General features: G+C 33.7%; 3 protein-coding genes across 6 annotated transcripts in view; 1 reads left to right on the top strand and 2 right to left on the bottom strand.

The window, feature by feature from the left end:
* Positions 1-2,812, top strand: part of LOC106784294 (bone morphogenetic protein 1) — a 34,437-nt gene extending 31,625 nt beyond the window's left edge. The window contains exon 15 of the mRNA XM_014743670.1: positions 32-2,812. Coding sequence (XP_014599156.1) covers positions 32-196 — 165 coding nt within the window. The 3' untranslated portion in view covers positions 197-2,812. The remainder of the gene's footprint in view (positions 1-31) is intronic.
* On the bottom strand, positions 2,596-19,186 carry LOC106784295 (multiple epidermal growth factor-like domains protein 10). Of its 3 annotated transcripts, XM_014743671.1 has the most exons (17): positions 18,769-19,184; positions 8,689-8,954; positions 8,184-8,310; positions 7,902-8,070; positions 7,586-7,832; positions 7,373-7,493; positions 7,124-7,261; positions 6,860-7,039; positions 6,463-6,790; positions 6,018-6,125; positions 5,619-5,783; positions 5,267-5,473; positions 4,577-4,906; positions 4,382-4,492; positions 4,106-4,306; positions 3,846-4,028; positions 2,596-3,778 (listed from the first exon to the last, which is right to left on the bottom strand). In XM_014743671.1, the coding sequence occupies exons 2-17, from the start codon at positions 8,868-8,870 to the stop codon at positions 3,486-3,488; spliced, it is 3,090 nt and encodes a 1,029-aa protein (XP_014599157.1). In that variant the 5' UTR covers positions 8,871-8,954; positions 18,769-19,184; the 3' UTR covers positions 2,596-3,485. The 3 variants fall into 3 exon arrangements, with proteins under 3 accessions (XP_014599157.1, XP_014599158.1, XP_014599159.1); XM_014743672.1 differs by lacking the exons at positions 5,267-5,473; positions 5,619-5,783; positions 6,018-6,125 and having other exon boundaries at positions 18,769-19,186; XM_014743673.1 differs by lacking the exons at positions 5,267-5,473; positions 5,619-5,783; positions 6,018-6,125 and having other exon boundaries at positions 6,583-6,790; positions 18,769-19,186.
* Positions 19,187-19,486: 300 nt separating this feature from the next.
* LOC106784296 (protein farnesyltransferase subunit beta) lies at positions 19,487-21,678 on the bottom strand. 2 transcript variants are annotated; one of them, XM_014743676.1, is made up of 7 exons: positions 21,505-21,678; positions 21,139-21,258; positions 20,938-21,057; positions 20,590-20,828; positions 20,138-20,438; positions 19,812-20,049; positions 19,487-19,719 (listed from the first exon to the last, which is right to left on the bottom strand). In XM_014743676.1, exons 2-7 carry the CDS (start codon positions 21,253-21,255, stop codon positions 19,685-19,687), a joined length of 1,050 nt encoding a protein of 349 aa, XP_014599162.1. In that variant the 5' UTR covers positions 21,256-21,258; positions 21,505-21,678; the 3' UTR covers positions 19,487-19,684. The 2 variants fall into 2 exon arrangements, with proteins under 2 accessions (XP_014599162.1, XP_014599161.1); XM_014743675.1 differs by having other exon boundaries at positions 19,491-19,719; positions 19,808-20,049.
* Positions 21,679-21,905: the final 227 nt, after the last annotated feature.

The following is a 21,905-nucleotide window of genomic DNA, read 5'->3' as shown; positions in this document are numbered from 1 at the left end:
TTTTAATAACTGATCGATCGGTTTGTTTCAGAACAAAACTGATTACGTATCGACGAGCGAGGCACTTTTGGTAAGATTTCGAACGGACGACACGATATCGTTCAAAGGGTTCGTTGCCATTTTCGTAGCTGTAGACCGGCAAGACAGCGACGAGAGTCATGGGGGCGAAGACGACGAAGACAACGAAAATCTCTGATCCGTCGCCGGCCTCGTCAATCGATTGGGTTACGGCTTTTGAAGACCGACCCCTGCGATAGATCCTTTCAAACGAACAATCGAATCTCTTTCGATCGTCGAGGTCTCCAATTCTCAATAATATTACCCACTTTTTTCTCTATTATTCATTTTTACTTAGGAAAAATAATCCAATGTGTCCCAGTATTTCATTATTCCAAACTCACGAGTCAGTAGAGACGATCTACGAGTCATTTAAACGCATATCACCTGCCAAAAATCTCTAATACTCGAATCGTCCAAAATAATGTCTACGTGTGGAAAATTATTTTTCTTCAACGAGATACATGGCTCTCATTACTATACATATTTAAACTAGACATATCGAGTACTAGCTATACTAAACGTATAATTGTAACAAAGAAAGAACAAAATGTCGAACGATAGGAAGAGTAGAAATTCTTTGAAAATGTCGGTACTCGAATTTTTCAACATTCTGAATGTTCAATCTAAAATTGGAAAGGATGAACAATGGTAAGATGTAAAATAACGAATGGCCAAACTGCCATTGATTATACTTAACTTGTATTGTTATCGACTAGCGTTTACGCGATGTCTTTTTTCGCGACTAACTAATTGTACTTGTCTTAAATAGTATATATATATATATATGATAGTAGTTCATATATATATATGAACTTCGGCCTATTATACGGCCAATTAACGTGCCATGTATATTTAGTTATAAATCCACGTTTATCCGAATATTAATTAATTCCTTGTCCCAAAAAGATACAAAGTTGATTTTTTCCCAAAAAAAAAAAAGAAAGAACAATTTTGAAAAGACGAAGATGATCGTCCAACGATCTTCGAAATAACTTTCGATCGTTTTCCTTATCTATCTTCCTCTAGATCATTTTTCACCACTGCCTCGAGATCATAGCAACGATCGACTCCAGATTTCTTTTGGTGTACGAATATTTAACGAACATGTCTAAAAGTATACAGTGTCACAAGAGTATTCATACGTTCTCTTTCAATTTTAAATAATAGAAGAAGGAGAAGAAGATAATTTTACATAAATGATACAAATATTTGTCTCACTAGAGTATGGTCAATCGTTTTTGAAAACCATATAAATTATTTCAAATTGTCAGTGGAGATGGGTACAAATATTCTTATGAATCGCTGTATATATTTAGTCTATTTTTATTATTATTTTTCAATAAATTTTCAAACGGCACACATTTCAAATGTGTTTAATCTTCCAACATGTTCAACATATATATCAGACGACTAATACGACTTAAATTTATTCTGTATAATATAGATGTCATTTTATGAAATAATCTACATACCGATCGTAATTAAAAAAAAAAAGAAAATCTTGCGATTGATTAAAAAAAATTTTTAATCGGACATCGTATGTTATACATATATATATATATATATGTATCCTTAAAAATACACAGAACTTCGTTGTAAATAATAATGTTTAATCGTAGATACACTTTCGCGACGTTTTATAGATGGTTTTAGATTATCTAACTTCTTATCCTCTGTCGAACAAAATCGAGGAAACAAATTTTCTTAATAATTAATGTTTAGAATAAAAAAACAGCAGTGTTTCAATGGCAATAAAAAAAGAAGATGAATAAAGAATACAAACAAATAAAGAAGAAGAAGAAAAAGATGAGACAATTATTCCGCAATTCGAATGATACTCTATTATGTATAATTAATAATTATCTGTTTATTTATTTTAAAAACTAAGAAATAGAAAATGAAAAAATGTGGAGTTTAGAAAAAGCAAAGATGAAAAACAACTTATTGAAAAAAATCTCGGATTCCAGATTCCGTCGACCATTTTGATGTAAATAGCGCACTATCTTCTCTTCTCGTGTCCTTCTCAAAAATAATATCCTTATCTTTATCATTTTTAATGCTAAGATATATAGATAGATAGATATATATTTACTAATAAAGATTCTTCCCCTCTCAATCGAGTCAAAATTTTCGAGATTACAATTGAAACATTATCGCGTACGTAGAATTTAGAATCTAGATTTATTCGCGCCAGTATATGTGAGTTAAGAATTATATATATATATATATTATGTATTTATATACAAATATAAATATATATGTATGTGTGTGTGTGTGTGAACACGCATGGATTAAAAAAAAAAAAATAAGAAAAAAACCTCTATCCTTCAAAGGAACATTGCATATAGTCCATAGAGATCGATCATGAATGTATGTAGAGAACATTTATTGCGAGATATAATTGTAAGATGAATTGGTCACATCGAGTTCCTTTTTTGTAAATTATATGTGATTTCGCTCTCAGAAGAAAGAAAGAACAAAAGAAAAAGAAGAAATAATGGAAAAAGACAAAATAAACGTTGCAAGTATTGTAACTCTTATCTCGATCACATTATATTATACTATATTATTATATGAATATGTATTTATATATGTGTATATGCATCTTATGAATACGAGTTAAGGATTACAATTTTATGTAACACTCGTTATCACAGGTCGACTTATCGTACTTCTCTATCGCCCAACAAATACGTCACTTTTATTTCAAGCAATATTTCTTCAATAAAACCGATTGACGAATTTTCCTTTTTTTCTGCTTTTTTTTTTCGTTTTTCATTATAAATATAAATCTAATAAAATCATGCGATTAATAATATATTCGATAACGTAGGCGAATTATCGAGGTCTTAGAGGTGATTCTACTGGAAAGACCCATTGGTATTATTAAATTTTATTTCACGCTTTCCCATGCCGCTCATTAAAGAAATCTCCTATTATACTTTCAAATGGGTAGATCTCTCTCTCTCTCTGTCTCTCTCTCTCTCTCTCTCTCTCTCTCTCTCTCTCTCTCTCTCTCTCTCTCGCTCGCTCTCTCTCTCTTTTTTACTTTCTAAATATCGTTCTTTATAATATACATATATCTATATAGATTGTATAAATAGTATCCATAATAATACTAATTCTCAATATAAAAAAAAGGGGGGAAAAAGAAGAAGATAAAAGATAGAAGGAAAAAAACGCAAATATTGCAGCATAAAAACGCAAGAAATTCAAAACTTGCGTGGGTGATCCGATTCCAATACGCGTTTTGCATTTTGAATTACACGAATGGCATAAAGCTTTGCCGATTTCGACTATCTCTTGGCTCATAGTCAATGTCCTGTGTCGATAATAATGCATTATGTCAGTAGAGTCTTTTTTTTACACTTTGGCTCGAACACAAGAAAAAATCAATCGCGTTTAACGATGCTATAAGACACTTTTTAAGTTTCACCCAATTCAGGATCTTTATCCTTTGGCTGACTTGGTCCAGCAGCATCATCATGCGTTTTTGGTCCGGTACCATTGGGCATTCGATGATATTGACTTTTCCAGGTAGTACTTAACGGCCTTGGATGATCTGGATGATCGTATTCTGATTCATTTTGTTTAATCTCGTCGTAGACGTGTTCGACCTTTTTCCCATCTAACTCATCGATACTATGGTAAATATTTAAATTTGGATTACCCAAATCGGCGTCTCTGTTCTTCAGATCGTATTGCAATCCGTAAGCACCTAAATAACAAACAAAAAAACAGGCGCCTTAGTTTTGTTCTTCTAATAGAACCGATGATAAACGTACCTTTACAATCTTCTTCTTCTTCAAGAGTACTACCGAAACCAAATTTAGCTCTCTCATTGTTAACATTTTTATTCGTACCAAGATCGTTCTTGATTTGGCGATTATTCAATAATGTAGTCGTACCATCGTCGTACCTCGAAGAACCTTGATAGGCGTACACGGGATTATCGAATTGGTTTCGATCTATAACGAGAACAAAAATATTGTTCATATGTGTTAATATATTTTGGGACAATGAAGTAGAAATGATTAATACTCGCCAGGTATAGGATCGGCAATGTATTGAACTTGGGCAATCTCATTTTTCAAATCTGCCACCCTACGACGATGATAGAACCAAGCTGTCACTGTAACAGCAATCACTATGATCGCCGCGAATATACCTGCTATCATGCTACCATAACCGGCTTCTTCCTTTTGCTGAACATTTTTTGAAAAGAGTTGTTCGTCGCAATTTTCACCTGAGAACAACAAATGCATGTTTTAATTACGGTAAAGATTTCTCGAAGTATTCATTTATCGATTATTATAAAAACCTGTAAAGCCATATCTACAAATACACCCATCGGCAGGATGACACGTGTAGAAATCATTCTTACACTCGCAAGGTTCCATACATTGATCACCGTAATAACCCTCGGGACAAACTATTAACAATTAAAATAGAACAATTTGTCACGAATAATACAAATAATTCGATAACTCTAAATCAATGACTAACTTAAACTTACTTTCCGTACACCTGATACCAGTCCAACCACGAGAGCAACGACAATGACCATCGTTGGTTCTACATCTACCATGTTGACACTTACAATGCTGAGTGCAATTGACGCCGTAAGTACCCTGCTGGCAAGAAGTTTGACAAAATTCACCTTGCCATCCTGGCATACATTGGCATGCTCCAGTAACGTGATGACACTCTCCGCCGTTCTTGCAACGACAATGATTAGCACAGTTTAATCCATATCTGGTAGGTGGACAAGGATGTTCACAAGTGAGTCCCATGTAGCCAGGACGACATACATATTCGCCAGTTACATGATCACACGTCATATTACCTTTAAAACAAAACGAATAAAGATTGCAGATAAACAATCAAACATAATCCAAATACTTAAAGATTTCTCATTGGATTGAAATATTATTCTTAAGATTAATTTGAACAACTTTAATACTTACTAAAACTGTACGACAAGTCTTTCTGGCGAAACAAATAAAAGCATAAAGTAGAAATAAAATTAGGTGTGTACAATGACTACTGTTAAAGTAGAAGAATCAAGCGCACAATAAACACAACCCATGACTAAAAAGTTATTCGCTGTTGATTGGTTACTACTATTACACACACACACACACACACACACATCTGAAAATGTGACAATTACGACATTCCATTTGCATTCAATAAAAAACCTTACCATATTTCTTTTCTGGACACTTTTCTTTGCAGCGTACACCATACCAGCCTTGCTTGCAAGGCTGAGAACAATCCGGTCCTTCCCAGCCTCTGGCACAGATGCAAGTTCCTGTGTTTGGATCGCAGGAACTATTGTTCATGCAGTTGCACTGCGAGTGACAATCCTCGCCGTAAAGACCCTCTGGACACTTAGTTTCGCATCGGATTCCTACGTTTCGACATTGCAGTATCAGCAGTGTGTTGCGAATAGCATCCGCGAATGGGTCCATGATGATGATGACGATGATACGATGAGAGCGAACGTTCGGTGGATGAGAATCGATGAGGACAAATAATGAAAAGAAAATACAAACCTCGCCAATCTGGTTTGCAGATGCAATGGCCAGTTGCTGGATCACAGTCGATGCTGTTTTCGAGATAACAATCGCATTCCTGAGTACAGCCATGTCCAAAGAATCCTTTGAGGCAACGATCCTTGCAGAGCTCACCGACAAAGCCAGCCGCACATGTGCATGTGCCTATACGATTAAATAACGTGACGTGTGTTCTCTAATTTTCATCATCGTTTGTCCATCTTTTCTTTTTTTTACATAGGTGTGGGTGCAAACGTATCAAGTTAAATGAAATAAGAATTTGTTTCGATAAGATGCAGCGATTTGAAATATTAGTGATATTAATCAATAAAGATGTGTAAGTAAATATAGTGCCAATTACGATTTTACAAGAGAAAACGTTACACCCAAATCCCTTACCATTTTGTGGATTGCAGGATGCATTGTTAAAACAGTTGCACTTGTTCGCACAACCCTGGCCGAAAGACTTGTCGTTGCAGGGACGATCGCAGAGAACGCCTCCCCATCCTATTAAAATATTACAACAATACGTAATAATGTATTACTTACCTTCGTCTGCTAGTTTTCTTTATAAATGATTTATCGAAATAATAATCGTAATAATAAACGTAATCTGTAGAAAATATTTCTTCAAAAATAGCGATGCAAAAAGAAGAAAAAGAAAAAAAATAAAACCAAATCCTTTTCACGTGCATCGTACAAATGTTCACAAATACTCTATCAATTTGTATTGTATTTCTCATACAAGATAAAAGAAGTAACGAAAAAGAAAGAAGAAAAAAAAACGAAAATCTTTGAAGTATGCGATGTTCTCGACAAAAATTGTCCAATAATTGTGCCTTACCTGCAGTGCAATTGCAATGGCCATCCTCGGGCGAACACTTGGCACCGTTTTTGCAAACACACCTCTGAACGCAATCCTCTCCAAATGTATTTTCGGGGCAAAGCTCGCTGCAGTCCTCACCTCTGTAACCAGCTGCACAGATGCAAGTTCCATTTATTGAAGAACACTGAGCGTTGTTCTTGCAATTGCAATGTTCCCGACAACCTTTCCCGTAAGTATATAACGGGCAAGTTCTACTACAGGTTTCACCGTCCCAACCGGGTTTGCAGATACAATTGCCAGTCCATGGGTGACAGAATTCCGTGTTATTTTTATCACATTGGCAAACCTTTCGAATAAAATGTAATTTTATTATAAATTGTTTGTCAATTACATTTACAAATTGAAGTGACTTTACCTTGGAACAATTCTCTCCCCAGACGCCATCTTCGCAAATTCTTTGATCGCATTTTTCTCCTTCCCAACCTGGACTACAAATACAAGTACCGTTGGTCGCTAAACAAGTGGCACCGTTCTTACAATCGCACTCTTCCGTGCAATTTAAACCATATCTGTCTTTCGGGCAAATCTTTAAGCACTGTTGGTAAGTAGAAAAACTTGTTAAACACAGATAGAGGGAATAACGATCGGGAACGTAAATGGTATCTAATAAAATACTTACTTTCTCATCGTAAAAGCCAGGTTTGCATTGGCACTCTCCGGTAACGTGATGACAACTACCACCATTGTAACAATCGCAGATCATCGAACAATTTTTTCCCCAAAAACCTTCTGGACAACGATGAGCACATACGGAACCCTACGATCATTCCAAAATAATTCTTTCTTTTTACACAATATTATAAACGTATTATATTAATAATCGATATCATAATTTACAAAGAAACAAATAAATTATTCCTACACTTACCATCCAACCAGGTGGACAATAGCACTCCCCATTCGTCGGACTGCACAATCCGCCATTTTGACACGTGCATTCTGACTTGCATTCATTCCCATGTTTACCAGCAGGACAAAGATCGTCGCACCTAAAGGTTACAACAATTCGTTATATATTGCCAAGGAAAATGATTAATATGAAATTAATTCATATGTGTCAATACATAATGAATAAACTCACAAAGGACCTGTATAACCAGGAGCGCAATGGCATTCTCCAGTTATGTGATGGCAACTTCCACCATTTCTACATCGACATTCCTCGCCGCAATCCTGACCAAATTTATCCGATGAACACGTTTGATCGCAGTAATCACCTTTCCAACCTCTCGTACATATACATTTGCCATCGAAGGGATCACAAGTGGCATTGTTTTGACACATGCAATCTTGTTGGCAATTTCCACCCCATTTTCCCAATGGACATTCTACGAAAGATTAGAGTTTCATTAAAGATACGAAGTATTTGAAGGTGGGTATATTGAGAAGAAACTTACTGAAGTCACAGTGAGGTCCACCATAACCGGATTCGCATTTGCAGACGTCCGGGGCAATACAAGTTCCATGTCGACAATCTTCCGAACATACGGGAATGCAACGATCACCGCTTGTTGTTTCGGTATAACCCTTGCAACATTCCTCAACCGGTTTTATCTTAGTTATTTCCTAAATCGTAGCGGAAATTGAAAGATTGAGCAATTGCTAAAGTTTATAGTATGTATATGTAATAGGTGGAACTTGGTAAAAGTGGAGCAAAGTAAACGAGTTGGCAAGCTAACCTGTTCTTTGTAGATGGTCTTGAAAACGATTTTGTATTTAGAGCATCGCGGTGGGAAGCTTATACACCATGTATTCTCTCGCACGGTGTAAGGTTTCTGCTCTGTTACTTTTACAGTGGTTTTATATCTACAAATAATTATTCATTTCCATGTATATGCAATAATCCTTTAATAACATTAAGATTAATTTATTAACGCGTTAATGTTCCATACCGATCAACCACTTAACGACTGGTCTACACTTCATTGCAAAATATCCAAATTTAATTACTACGAGTATACGTCAAATGCAACTCGATATCAAATTTGTAATCGAATAAATGTATAAAATAAACAATTCATTAATATATATATATAAATTTCATTCATTTTCTACTGATTAATTATTTATATTCAACGTGTTAACAATTGTTATAAATCATTTTCATTTTCATTGTAAATAAAATAGTGAGTAAGCTTAATTTTTGAAAATAAAATAAGTTATAAATAATAAGTTTAGACTCACGTATCTTGGCGCGTACAAACGTTCGGTCCTTCAAGTGCAGCCAACGTATTTGTAAAAATCAGAACCATCACCACCAATAAAGATATCATTCTCTCCGATAAGATAGCCATTTCTAATAAAAAGCTATGTGCGTTCGATCGGAAGGAAATATTATTATGATTATTATTAAACGGATTCTTCATACAGCATTGCACGTGTAACAAGATACACGTTCTTAATCGAAGATCTTTCTCAATGTATAGGTAAGCGACAATGCATCCTTTGATCTGCAAATGTAGAATATTTTTCCTTCAAAAAATGGGAACAAAAGATAAAATATTTTTCTCAATGTATATCCCGGATGGCAACGCATCCTTTGATATATGTATTTGAAAAGACAAAGAAATAATTAGCAGATAATTGGAATTGGAACATATTTGAGTGTAGAGTAAAACTGATATATTATGTACTTTTAATAACATAATGATGGTTCTTCTTCATTATTATTATTTATAAATGATCTACTTTAATTTTGAGATCTTTTTCAATTCATATTCTACGTTTTATTCTATCTCTAAATTCGAAGAAAGAGAGAAAGGAAAATTTGTCGAAGGAATAATAATTCATACACATATATATTGAAGTAGAAAAAGGGATAGATATTACGCTGATATTCGTTTAAAATACAATCGGTTATAGTTACCAACGTCATTACGTTACAAGAACGTAATGATTCGTGGAACATCCATCTCGGGTGCCTGCTCGACTTTAAACCGCGAATGAATCATATCCGATTTTGCTTTTTTAATGAGATTAATGAGAATTAAAGAAAGAAAGAAGGAAGAAAAAATAAGGGAGAAAGAGAATTTGTTTAAAATACTTAGATATTATTAAAACCAATTAGATTGAACTTTGAACATTAAGCTGAGAACTACTTATCATTAAAAATGAAATAATTCCATGTTTTTCACTGCAACAACGTTTTCCGGGATAAGCTAAAATAAATGAATTTCCGGAGTTGTCTACTCCTATGGAAAAAAAAAAACTCGATAGAGGAGCGTTAGCTAAACATTTTACCAACCGGGAAGGTCTGTTAAAGATCCTATATACAGGGTTCACGGAAAGAAATTCAAGCCGAAAGACTGGAAAAATTAGTAGCCAAACTACCCAAAATCTGACCTGCACAGTTGTCACTTCGCGATGAGAAGTTATTCTAGCTAAGAATACAATCAAATGTTTAACGTCCAATTATTATATATTGTACATTCCAAAATAATACTCTATATTATTTAACTGATTCTGTTTTCTCGATAAAACTACGATTTTCGCAATCAGCAATTTTCGGCAATAATCTAAAAATAACGCTGAGCATATACTCAGATCCAGAATAAGCGAATAGCAATTGACGAGATGAATGAGCATTCGCGATACGTGCCAGGTTTGTTGATCCGCCTTTCATTTCGCTGATCGCGATTCTCCTAAAGCTTTGTTTTTTTGCGACGGCGCCATAACACTTGAAATTAAAACAAAAAAAACGATCTGTTTCTTCGATTGTCAACCGAATTCTGATTCAGATACTTATGCATATATTTTCACATGTGTTGGACATGCTTTGCGACAGCTTTTTTTTTGTCATCGCGTGACTCGTTTCATGATTCATATAATATAAGCGACGACAAATCAATTGGCTTCTTTTGCTCGAGTGTTCAAGACCGGAAGTAAGAAATCAACGAAAGATGAGCTTTCGCGGGAATATTTAATAAGAAAAAAACAGTCTATTGATAAGGAAATAAAAAGAGAGAGAAGAAAAATTATGAAAATGTCTTCATTCGGTTGTTCAATTGATTCATTAAAATTAAATTACTTGTGAACGATTAGCCACAATTTTTCTTCGTTATCTTACAAAATAAATTATTTCTTTTGTTTCTTTTTTCTTTCTTTTGAAAAGTTGCATGCAATTTTGTACGAACTACATACACGCTATCGTGTTTTGCAATGAATAATCAACGTGAGATTTATGTGACATGCGACGTGCAACGAAAAGTCACGGAATGATTTCGTGGAACACGATTAAAAGTAAACAATTAAGAAATCTTGGCAGTTCATAATAATTATATACATAACTTTAGCCTAATTATCGGCTATGCTTTGTACCATAATTTAATGATCTTTTTAAGAGTCAAAATGTTTCATGATAGTGAATGAAAGACTGATAACTTCCGAATAAAACTGATCGATTCGATGTAACATTACAAATGACAAGTGTTATCCTTGAAATAACGATGTTAGTTGTCATAGGATTGCAACGCATGAATCGAATGATGACTAATCTTTCGAGTACTAACGAATGATTATCAATTTCTTTATATTTTTTTACTTATTCATACTATCCAGGACGACGAGGGTTAAATGATAAAAACCATATCAAAATGATAGGATAATAAAAAACTAACGAAATAATAATTACGATACAAAGAAACACGTTAGAAGACTCTGTTTAACCCTTACTTTCTTCAATCCTCTCTAATCCTTTATCTTCATCCTTTCGAATATTACAGAAACATTTATGCATCTCGTACTGACACGAGTCTTTCCTATATTTTTGTATGTATTTTTAGTAAGTGTACGTATACATTGTATATGTATGTAAATAACTAATTGTCATGCATTATAAGATACTCTCATTATTATCGCGTGCATTCTATACATGTACGACATTATTCATTAATCCAATGTATATAAATATAATGCAATCGAATTATAAGTAGTACCATCGTACAATATTTAACTCATTTGTATCATACGGAGCAATGGAAATAATGTGACCATATAATCAATAATTTATTTTATTATATTTAAGTAAAAAACTTCGTGTTTTAGTATTTTGTACATATGTTAACAATTTGTCTATACTTAATATATTTATCGATATCAAATTCAAAGCGCTTCAGTAACAATAATCAGAATAATTACGCATATATAAACACTGATGATGCAAATGGATTAATAATATTCTTTATCAAAATATATTTGTAAAAATAGGGTGATAATCATAGAAAAAAAATGGAAAATTTATCGCGCGAAATAGAAAATAAAACGATAAAATAAAATACGTTTGATACTTAGCGAATGGAGTCTTGGAAAAATCAAAATCGTTGGATTCCAATTATACTCGTTGATCTCTCCTTCCATTACGCAGTCATTTAAGATGATCCATCCTCGCTTCTGTAATTTACACTTCTCCAATCACGAAATCATGCATTTCTTGCAAGTTTCTCCGACTTAACGTAGGTTTTTATACCTCTCTCTTATCTCTCGTATGAAGCATCGCACGAGATAAGTGTAACCTCAGCATGTTTCAACTTTGTTCGTCTTTGTAAAAATATTTGTTCTATTTGACGAAATATAGAAGCAACACATGGAACATTTTTATCCACAATTATGACAAATCTAATCGCTTTCAAACTAATTAAGATGTCACCATTAAACAATTTTCCTATCTCGAGTTCGTTTAGTTCGTTAAAACTGATACGACGATACTAAATGTCAAATTTATTTGAATGCTTGAGCATTTCTATTCTTTCTATAAATATTCGTCGAGTGTTACGCCAATGTTCGAGCCAGCTGTGTAGCACGTTCGCATTTCGATTAGGAACGCGTCACACGTGTTTAACACAAAAACATTCTATCCGATAGACGTTTCCTTTTCTAATTTCATCAAATAATTATAATAATAATAATTATTATTTATCGTATGATTTATAAAATAGAAACTATAAGTTCATTGTTTGTCGAATGAAAATAAAAGTTGAGCACCTCTGTTTTAGATCCAGACAGGTCTCTCTCTCTCTCTCTCTCATTCTTTTGTAGGTGCATACACGCAAAGAGGGATCTATAGAGCCCCTCTAATGACGAAGCTGTACGTATGATGTACGACCGAATAGTCGCACAAGAGAAGTGTAATGAGAGAGAAAGGTAGCGTAATAAGCAGCCTCAAACAACAAAAAATATTGATTATCGTCGTTTTTATTATTCTCTACGCGCTTACGACATACGTACCTACAATGTTCCAATCAAAACTTAGGTACGCGCCATTTTGTTAACATTTATATGATTTTACTGTTGTCAAAATTGATCAAATCCATGAAATCGTATGTAATAAGCTTTCGCAGAAACCTGTACTGTTTAACAAATGTTCATTATTTATGATTATTTTGACAAAAACTCGAATACAAAAATAATATCTTTATTAACAATATCGAATCCTCATCGTTAATAATAAAATCGAATTCATTATTGTATAGAAAAATATTATTTTTTTCGAGTGACAAGGTGCATGCGTCTGCTTTGATGAAATATGTATGTATGGGTGCGTTTGTACAGTTATCAAGAATGTTGAAGCAAAACACTGTTTTCTTAAAGAGGTACACGTGTATGCATATGATATAAAGACAAACAAGTACGTACAAAGAGATGTGAACTTTATGCGTAGGCGTCAAAACCACTTGACTAAATGTGGATGTTAAATGTATCATACGTATGTCGTGGAAGGTAATATCAAATTGGAGCTATACATAGAACATTACAGACGTTTTATATGTAATCGTGTAAAGTTCTAATTTATGAATTATTTATTTTCGCTCGCGAGAAGAAAAATGAATTCCTTCTCGTATTCTCGAACGATCTAAAAATTGATCTGAACATTGAGAGTCGATCTATCGATAATTTCATAATAGTATCCGAGTACCAAGAGAAAGTTCGCTTTTGAATTTCTTGCCCGACGATTTGATCAACTGTGCAACATTTTTTCTTATTTTTTCCAAAATAATCGTCTGGTTGCACGCCGTAGAATTTTAAAAGTCCATATACTTATTTCTTCAATGTTATTTTATTTTATTCGCACGATATTAATTGTTACTTTAGTCCTATACGTGATTAACAAGTATTACATAACTTTCATTATATCATTTTTGTGTAGAAATAAAAAAAGACTGCATTTGATAGAAAATTATTGTAATAAAATGACTAGTACGATGAAAATCGAGACGATCGAGACTATCGAGATATCGTTCGTGAGAACCAAGAGGGGTCCGACCCTTTCTATACTATGACTAGAAGGGAGTTAATTCGTTTATGTCGAAAAAGTAGATGTAGGGAGATAGACGACGAGTAAAGAGAGAGAGAGAGAGAGAGAGAGAGAGAGAGAGAGAGAGAGAGAGATAGTAAACTTTCAGGAGTACCACACTCAGTACCATAAAACTCAACTCTGGCCAGTGTTGATCTCAAAAACGTGAGTCACAGGATGTGGGGCGACTTCGTGATAAATTTTTAACAAAATCATCCGTGTATCTATCTTTCTCTCTCTCCTTTTTCTCTTTCATTCCAGCACATGCATCATTGCATATAAACTTCTTAGTAAAAATAAAGGATGTTGAAAGAGAAGAAAAAAAAATGATTATCTGATCAATTCCTAAAGTCGATCTTTTTATAACAAGAAAAATGGAATTATCTGACTTGATGGAAAAAAAGAAAATATTTATTGTCGGTCCCTTTCGTTTACTTTCTCTTTCTGTCTCTTTTTCTCTCCCTCTTTATTCACTTATCTAATCATTGAGAGTATATTTCGAATTTCCGAAGAACGAGATAATCAAAAATATTCGGCAATTCTAGTTATCAGGAGGAAAAAAGAGAGAGAGAGAGAGAGAGAGAGAGAGAGAGAACAATTTCGAGTCACTACATTTTACTGATTCAATGGTCAACACTAAATAACGAGCTTTGAAATACAAAATAAAAAATAATATTTATGATTTCTTTAACTGTGTAAGTATATTCTGTGTAAAATATGTGGATTTTTTGAAAAAGAAAACTTTTCAGCCTATCTTTGCTTAACCAAGCGAGTAAAATTCGCGCTTGGAAAATTGTAAAGCGTTTTATTCGAGGTATATTGATGATCGATAAGAAAACATTCGTCGACAAGGTAATTTATTAGCCGAGTTATTTATTTTAACGATGCATTTTGCGCAATCCCCAGAAATGCACACGGCTTGGCTAAGAAGTGAAAGTTGGTTTGACAACTAACGTAATAGAGAACCGATAAGGATATAACAGGTGGTGTATCAAAAATAAAGGATCGAAATCTCTCTTTCTCTTTCTCTTTCTCTTTCTCTTTCTCTTTCTCTGTCCTGTGAGATACGAAATCTACGAGGTGTCCCACGTATAATTCGTGTTACGCGAACCTAACCCGGAAACGTTAGCTTTCTGGCTTGAGTATATTAACTCGATTATATCTTCACGAGAACTTCCTGGACAGCCTAATCTTTATAACTTAGAAAGTTATTTACTTATATGTAGACGCATATGTCTCTAATAAGTGCGATTACCGTAATCTGTTACATAAGTATATATGTATATTAATTAATGTATGCAACACTTATACACGCATGTGTTTTTTCATAGAATGCAGTCTTGAAGGAAAAAGTCAATTACTCGTTTGAAAAATAAAATGCAATTAAATATTGCTTTGATTCATAAATAAATGGTAAAAATCAATTGTCAACTTTGCGAGGAACATAAAAACAAGGAATAAAAATATAGGCAATCTCAGCTCATGCATTTGCTATGCATTTAACCGTATGTCTCGATTGAGTGTGGTACCTGTCCTTGACCTCAAAGGTAAATCGATCGACACTGTAGCGAGATGCTGAACCTGACACACTCTGGTTAATTTGCATTTTTCTGTAATCTCGAAAAGAATAAAATCAAAGATTTCAATTTAGGAGAGATGTCAATGTTAACAATTCTTCTTGTACCGCAAAACTATTTGATTTTTACAAAGTTTAGTCATAGAACAAAATCTAATTTTATAATCTACTTTTTGTCTACATAAGTATTTACATTTCAAAGAGATTAAACATTTTATTTACGTAACTTTTCGACTTATAAACTTTCGTCGTAAAACGAAAGATAACGATGATAATCTGACTATCATTCTAAGATAAACAGAATTATCAGGATAGTCGAGTAAGAAAAGTAGATGAAAAAGAAGAAAAAGAGGAGGAGTTGAGCAGCTCCAAAGAGAGAAGGTCATTCCTAAGACTGTCTCGTTCGAAGGCTACTACAAGGTGCCGCATTCTTTCGTGATGGAATGCAAGGAAAAGCCCTAACTTCGAATTTTCAACAGTCTTCTATATGTTTTCTCACCACACCCTAGAAAAAAAATCAAATAAAGAAACGCAAACTTTCGAATCTCGTGGTTTTTGATTAAATTCTAAATAAAACTGTAAATTCGATGACGGAAGGCGACAAAGCGTGACATTCGTTTAAAATAGTATTAAAATGATCGTTCCGAGAGCTCGCGAGTTAGTTCCCCTTGTTTTTACGAATCCCTTAACGGATGTAAGGGAACGTTGACCCATGGACAATACTTAATCGGACGAGTTCAGGATAAACTTACTATCGGAATTATCAGTTGTTATTATCTTTGCATCATGTTTACGAGTTGAATCTATCGTACATCGAAAAAAGAAGAAAAAAAATTAAATGATACACTTTCCTCGCCATTTCTTAAGTGACTAAAAAACAGAACGATAAAAAAGAACGGGATAACAAATTCCACTAATGAATCACACTTTTAAACGAATTCTATTGAAAATTGTTGGAATTTTTCTATGCAAAAATGGCCTTCGCGTAATTCGCCGTGTATTACGGCCGTGCATTACGCCCGTGTATTACGACCATGTATTAGAGCCGTTATACGCACTTATATATACTTCTCTCATTTAATACTATTCTCCGAAACATGGCTGTTACGTGAGAATTTAACCAATGAATGAACGTTGTTCTTGTTCCAAAGTTTACTTCGTTATCTCGTTGACCATTGTCATTTCTCTCGATCGTACGATCAAACCGAATTGATCTTATGTTAGTACCTTTGATGTTTGTATCGATACTCGAACCTTTTTTGCTTTGAGATTCTCGAGTTTCTTTTAACGATTAACACGTGAAACTGTTAATGCGTACATACGTATTTATGTATGTATGTACGTACGTACATATGACGGTTTCTCCGTTCACTGCGAATTCGGTCAACTAACGTTCTCCACGCCTTCTCGCAACTAGTCGCATAAGTTTCCACTCGAAAGCATTCGTCCGACGCGCGCGATCTTCTAAATAGTCTATTATTCATATTTTAATATTCTTCTAAAGCATTAGAAAAATAAATAAAACATCGTATAGAAAATACAACATCATGCAACTCGCAATGAGTATTATTAAGGTTATTAAGAAAAAGTAGAATAATTCTCTCCTCCCAACCAGTAGCATTAGCACCCCCACCTTTTTTCCTCTCCCATTTTTATTCTTCTCTCTACTGGCATTAATAATACGGCAGAGCATTATTCTAACGAAGCAAAGGACGTAGCAAATATAAAGAGCAGCCAGCAGCAGCAGCTCATTGAGCGAGACTCGATGGAAAGCATACGGGCAAGATGGCCTCGTTCTTTTTCTCTCCATCCATCGTTTCTTCTTCCTTTCATTAAGCATTACATCTCAGTGAGCATTGTCAAGGTACTCTTTTCCTTCCATTTACACGCGAGGAAATGGAGCAGGTCGTCGGATTTATTCAACGACAGTATTGTTTTATAAGCATTTACTAAAACAACGATCGATAACAAAAATATGATCAATCACGAAAAATCAATCAATACAAAAGAAAACTATAAATAATTATTATTGGCACAGTACTCATAGAGCTAGAAGGTGATTGATAAACGCGTAATTAGATGCGTAATTAGATGCGTAATTAATTAGATGCGTAATTAGATGCGTTTTATCGATGAATGCGATCGCATAGCAATGATATACAATAGAAATAAAATACGAGAAGTGTCAGAGTACTTAAAAGAAAAACAAGAATAAGAAGAAGAAGAAGAAATATTATAGAAGTACTTTGACACAAATTTACATTTGTGATGCAAAAGCGCGATCGTTTGACCCTTCATTATTCGCTTAATTTATTCTCAATTCACGAAAAAATAATTCACGAAAAAGAAATAATAATATCAAACGAATGCGTCATCGTTTCTATTTCAATGAGTTTACAAAAGAATTTCAACGTATAATCAAACAATGTTATCGATCTTTGACCCTTAAATTCAAGAAATAAGTCAACTAGGATTTACGAGACATTTACGACTGATACTCGCGTTTACATTTATTTACTTATAATAAGATCAAATTTGTTATTTAATTATTAATCTATTATAGAGTTTGCTCGTCATCATACTTTCTTACCAATTGGACGATAAAGAATATATCTAGATATAGAAATAATTATTTATTTGGACAAACTCCGTTTAAATTTAAACGACAAATATAAGTAGTAATGTCAATGCTACAGGTACCGTTATCCGTATTTGCGTAGGACGTAAAACATCCCTCTATTCTTCCGTGTTTGTCTTTTATACGAGGAACTTGGACGTGTTTTGGAACTTTCTTCGGTTCGAAGAAGAGACATGAAAACGCAATCATTTAAGATCGAAGAACGTAGGCAGGGAAGGAAAAACCGGTTTCTTCTTTGCCGTTCGTTCGTATTTTTACTCGAATGAAGAACATTCGAGTGGCCAACCTTCTTGGAAAAGTCAAGTTGTACAACCGAGATTGCGGTTGTAAACTAACCGAGTACCAAAGTATATCGTTCAATTTAAATATGTCTATACGCGTGCCAATGAAGAAGAAATACTCCTTCTTACAAAGATTGATAAACAATATATATTATTTAATATCGTAGGAAGCATTGAAGTATACTAAAATATCATTGCAAGAAGAGAACAAAATCATTCGTAACGAAACTAACTGCGCGCTATCCCGTCTATCGAGAACTTCCTAATAAAGTACCCAATTACGTCCTTACAAATATTTATTAACTTCCTTCAATTTTCAAATGACATTTCTTCTACTTTAAAATGAATAAATATTGAACGTCTCATCAATGTGATAAACAACTCCGTTGATGAGAATTTAAAGAACTGCAGCAAATCATTTCAAGCTTTACTTGAAAATATTTCAACGTCAAATGTTTATTATTCATTATTTTGAACTTACTTGTTCCTTTATCCTTTATAGTAATCCGATAATTATTCCAATATTAATTCACCTAGTTTATGGTAGCTCTTGGAAACACTCACAAATTGACTTCACGATTCGTCTAACAAACTCTTGCATCGGTGTTCAAAGTTACACTGTTGTATTCTATTCAATTCTATTGTGAAATTCCTACCACTGTGCAGAAGTGACCAGTAGAGCCTCTAGTTTATATTCCAAGAAACTGCATGTGACTTTTTGTTTCCGTCGATCAATAAAGAATCACACGAATCGAGAATGCTCTTCAATATTTCGACAAACTACCGATACATGGAGCCTATATACAAGGAGGACGTGTTATAAATGTGGGTACAATAATCACAATGAAAGGATGATTTCTATTGCCACTAGAGAGCGCGTCTAGTCGCTTGGTCTGATTTTTAAAAACAGTAATTAAAACAAAAACATCAAAGAGACCTATTAATTTCATTTGTTTATTTATAAAATCACACGTACTTAATAAGTATAAATTTAAGAACATCACCGTCGCCCTTGTGGATAATTATCGTACCCGATATTCAATCATTTTCAACAACACAAATTAGACGCAAACGCCTATCTCGATCGTCCTCCTTGTATATAGCTTCGTTGTTCTGACTATAAACTATTTTATATATATATATATATATATATATATATATAGTTGACTTGGTAATGAATAAATTATTTCACGAAAATATTTCTGGGAAAAGAAATAGAAATTTATTTGATTAGATACACGATCAGTCAGGTATCGGTAGTTCGTCGAAATATTTAAGAGCATTCTCTGCGGCGGACAGCACCAAATTATAAACAGGATGAATAATCTCTACTGTATTTAAACTAGGTGGTCCAATTATCAAACGGCGTGGCGAATTTTGTGCGATTGATAAACCACTCAGCGCGTAACAGGTATGATATATATCACGATTTCTAAAATTAATTAAGTCATATAACTCTCTCTCTCTCTCTCTCTAACAAAATGATAATAATTGTTCAAAGAAAAAAAGAAAATATATACTTTCCAGGTTTGTCCACGAGTCCTCCAGAAGAATGCTGGCAACAAATTAATATATATTCTTGTAAGGCCTCTTGATTAAATAACCAATAATTAGTATTGAATACTTTTCCTTCTTTTGTTAAAATTGCATGGATCAATGGAAAAGCTCCACCTTGCCAAAAGGAATAGCATCCATCTACTAATTTGTTAGTACGTCCTTGGAAACCCCCTTCCAAACGCATCTGACGATTAACTATCCATCTCTGAAATCAATATTTCACATGTTCGTAATACAATTCTATAGATACAAGCTCGTATCTATAATAAATAATAAATCAAATGAAGTCATACCAATAACGATGACATATTACAAACGTTAGTTTTCCCAAGAAGCGCAAGGGCTGCCAAACCACAATATGCGTAGCCACCGTGTGCCTCCATACCTGGGCAACCTCCAAATCCACCTTCCCATGTTTGACATTTTGCAATCCATTCTTCTGTTCCTTTGAACAATACAGGGGTGTAGATATTTGTAAGTCTGGCCACAGAAACGGCACAATATACTCCTCTGATGTCGACTTCTCCATCCACGTGCATACCAAAAGCACCATCCTCTCCTCGCAAGGACAATAGGAAATTGTACAGTCTTTTTCTGGAATTACCGCATCCTTTATTTAGAGAAAGAAATTATTTAATTGGGGGGATATAATATTAATAAGAAATTAACCATGCGCTAAAGTAACATTAACAAGTTTAAATGAACAAACTCAAATGATACTAACCTTGTGAATTCGAATACATACCTGTCTATTACTGCATATGCTTCTGTAGTTCCTATAATGCATAAAGCATTAACAGCAGCATAAGTTGGTGCTAGATGAGGATGCTGCCCTGGACCTCCACCGAAGCCTCCCTTTTCAGATTGACATTTGCCAAGAAAGCCGGCAATTTTAGAATATTCTTCATTCTCTAAAGATTCTCCTAATATATGAAGTGAATGAAGTATCCAATAGCATAACCATGGTCTGCTGGAATCTAAACCCTTAACATAAAATACACTTAACATTGTATGGGCAAGCTTGATGAATTTTTACAAACTTTTTTATTGTCATTAATATACAGATGTCTATTATTTTTTTCTTTATGTATACCTCATAAGGCTCGCTGAGATGAATCAATGATTTTTTTAATAAAGCCACATGTTTTTGTCTCGTTAAAATAGGCTCTTTGTTCATTTCATAAATTTCAAGTATATTTTTTTCTGTATTGAGCTAAAAACAATATTATTGAAAAATACAAAACGGAGTGCATATATATATTTTTACATTGATATTATGGTACCGCTAACTAACTTGTTCAACTGTGGATGCAGTCTCAATACCCTCTTCATCTTGTCTTTGTTCTAATAATTCTGTATAACTTCTAATAGTCATTTCTTCATCAAAGTCATTAAACTCTGAATTCCACATAATCTGCAAAATATAACGCATCATTAAAGATTTATAAGATAACATGTTATAAGTTAAAATAAATGATGTTACTAAAATGACTATTTCGTATATTAATTTTGGTGCTAAAAAATATGCATGGTCAAGTTTACTTCAAAGAATGAAATGAACATAATATTAACGATATGATATGTTTAAATGACATATTAGAAAAACATTTGAAACATCACAAGTAACAATAATAACAATGCTAATAATAATTTGACTCACGTTAAAATCTGTTCTTTTCTGCAACACTATTTCAGTAACTATTTCATTTTATATGCTACATAAATTTGTTATTCATCTCAAATTATAAAATATCCAAAAATTCTCAAGATTGAATAGAATTATAAAGAACGAAGATATTTAGCCACTCGTTAAAATAGCACACATCCAAACACTAGATGGCAGCATGTGAGGAATTTTTGTAGCGACCTGCTGTCGATAAGCAGATTTCTACTTTATCCTATGCAACGACTGGCGCCGCCATTCTCACTGCTCGTTCTTTGGCAAACTACTTGAGCGCTAGCACTCTATCATAGCTAACAGCGTTTCTATGGGAACGTTAAGGTTTCCGTAGTTACAAAGACTTTCTTCTTTCGTTGTTAGAAAATAAATTAGTTAGTCAA

This window comes from Polistes canadensis, unplaced genomic scaffold, assembly GCF_001313835.1.
Source record: "Polistes canadensis isolate GaletaPanama2010 unplaced genomic scaffold, ASM131383v1 scaffold_33, whole genome shotgun sequence".
Taxonomy (NCBI): domain Eukaryota; kingdom Metazoa; phylum Arthropoda; class Insecta; order Hymenoptera; family Vespidae; genus Polistes; species Polistes canadensis.
Note: the sequence above shows the minus strand (reverse complement) of the source record. Positions and strands in the feature narration are given on the sequence as shown.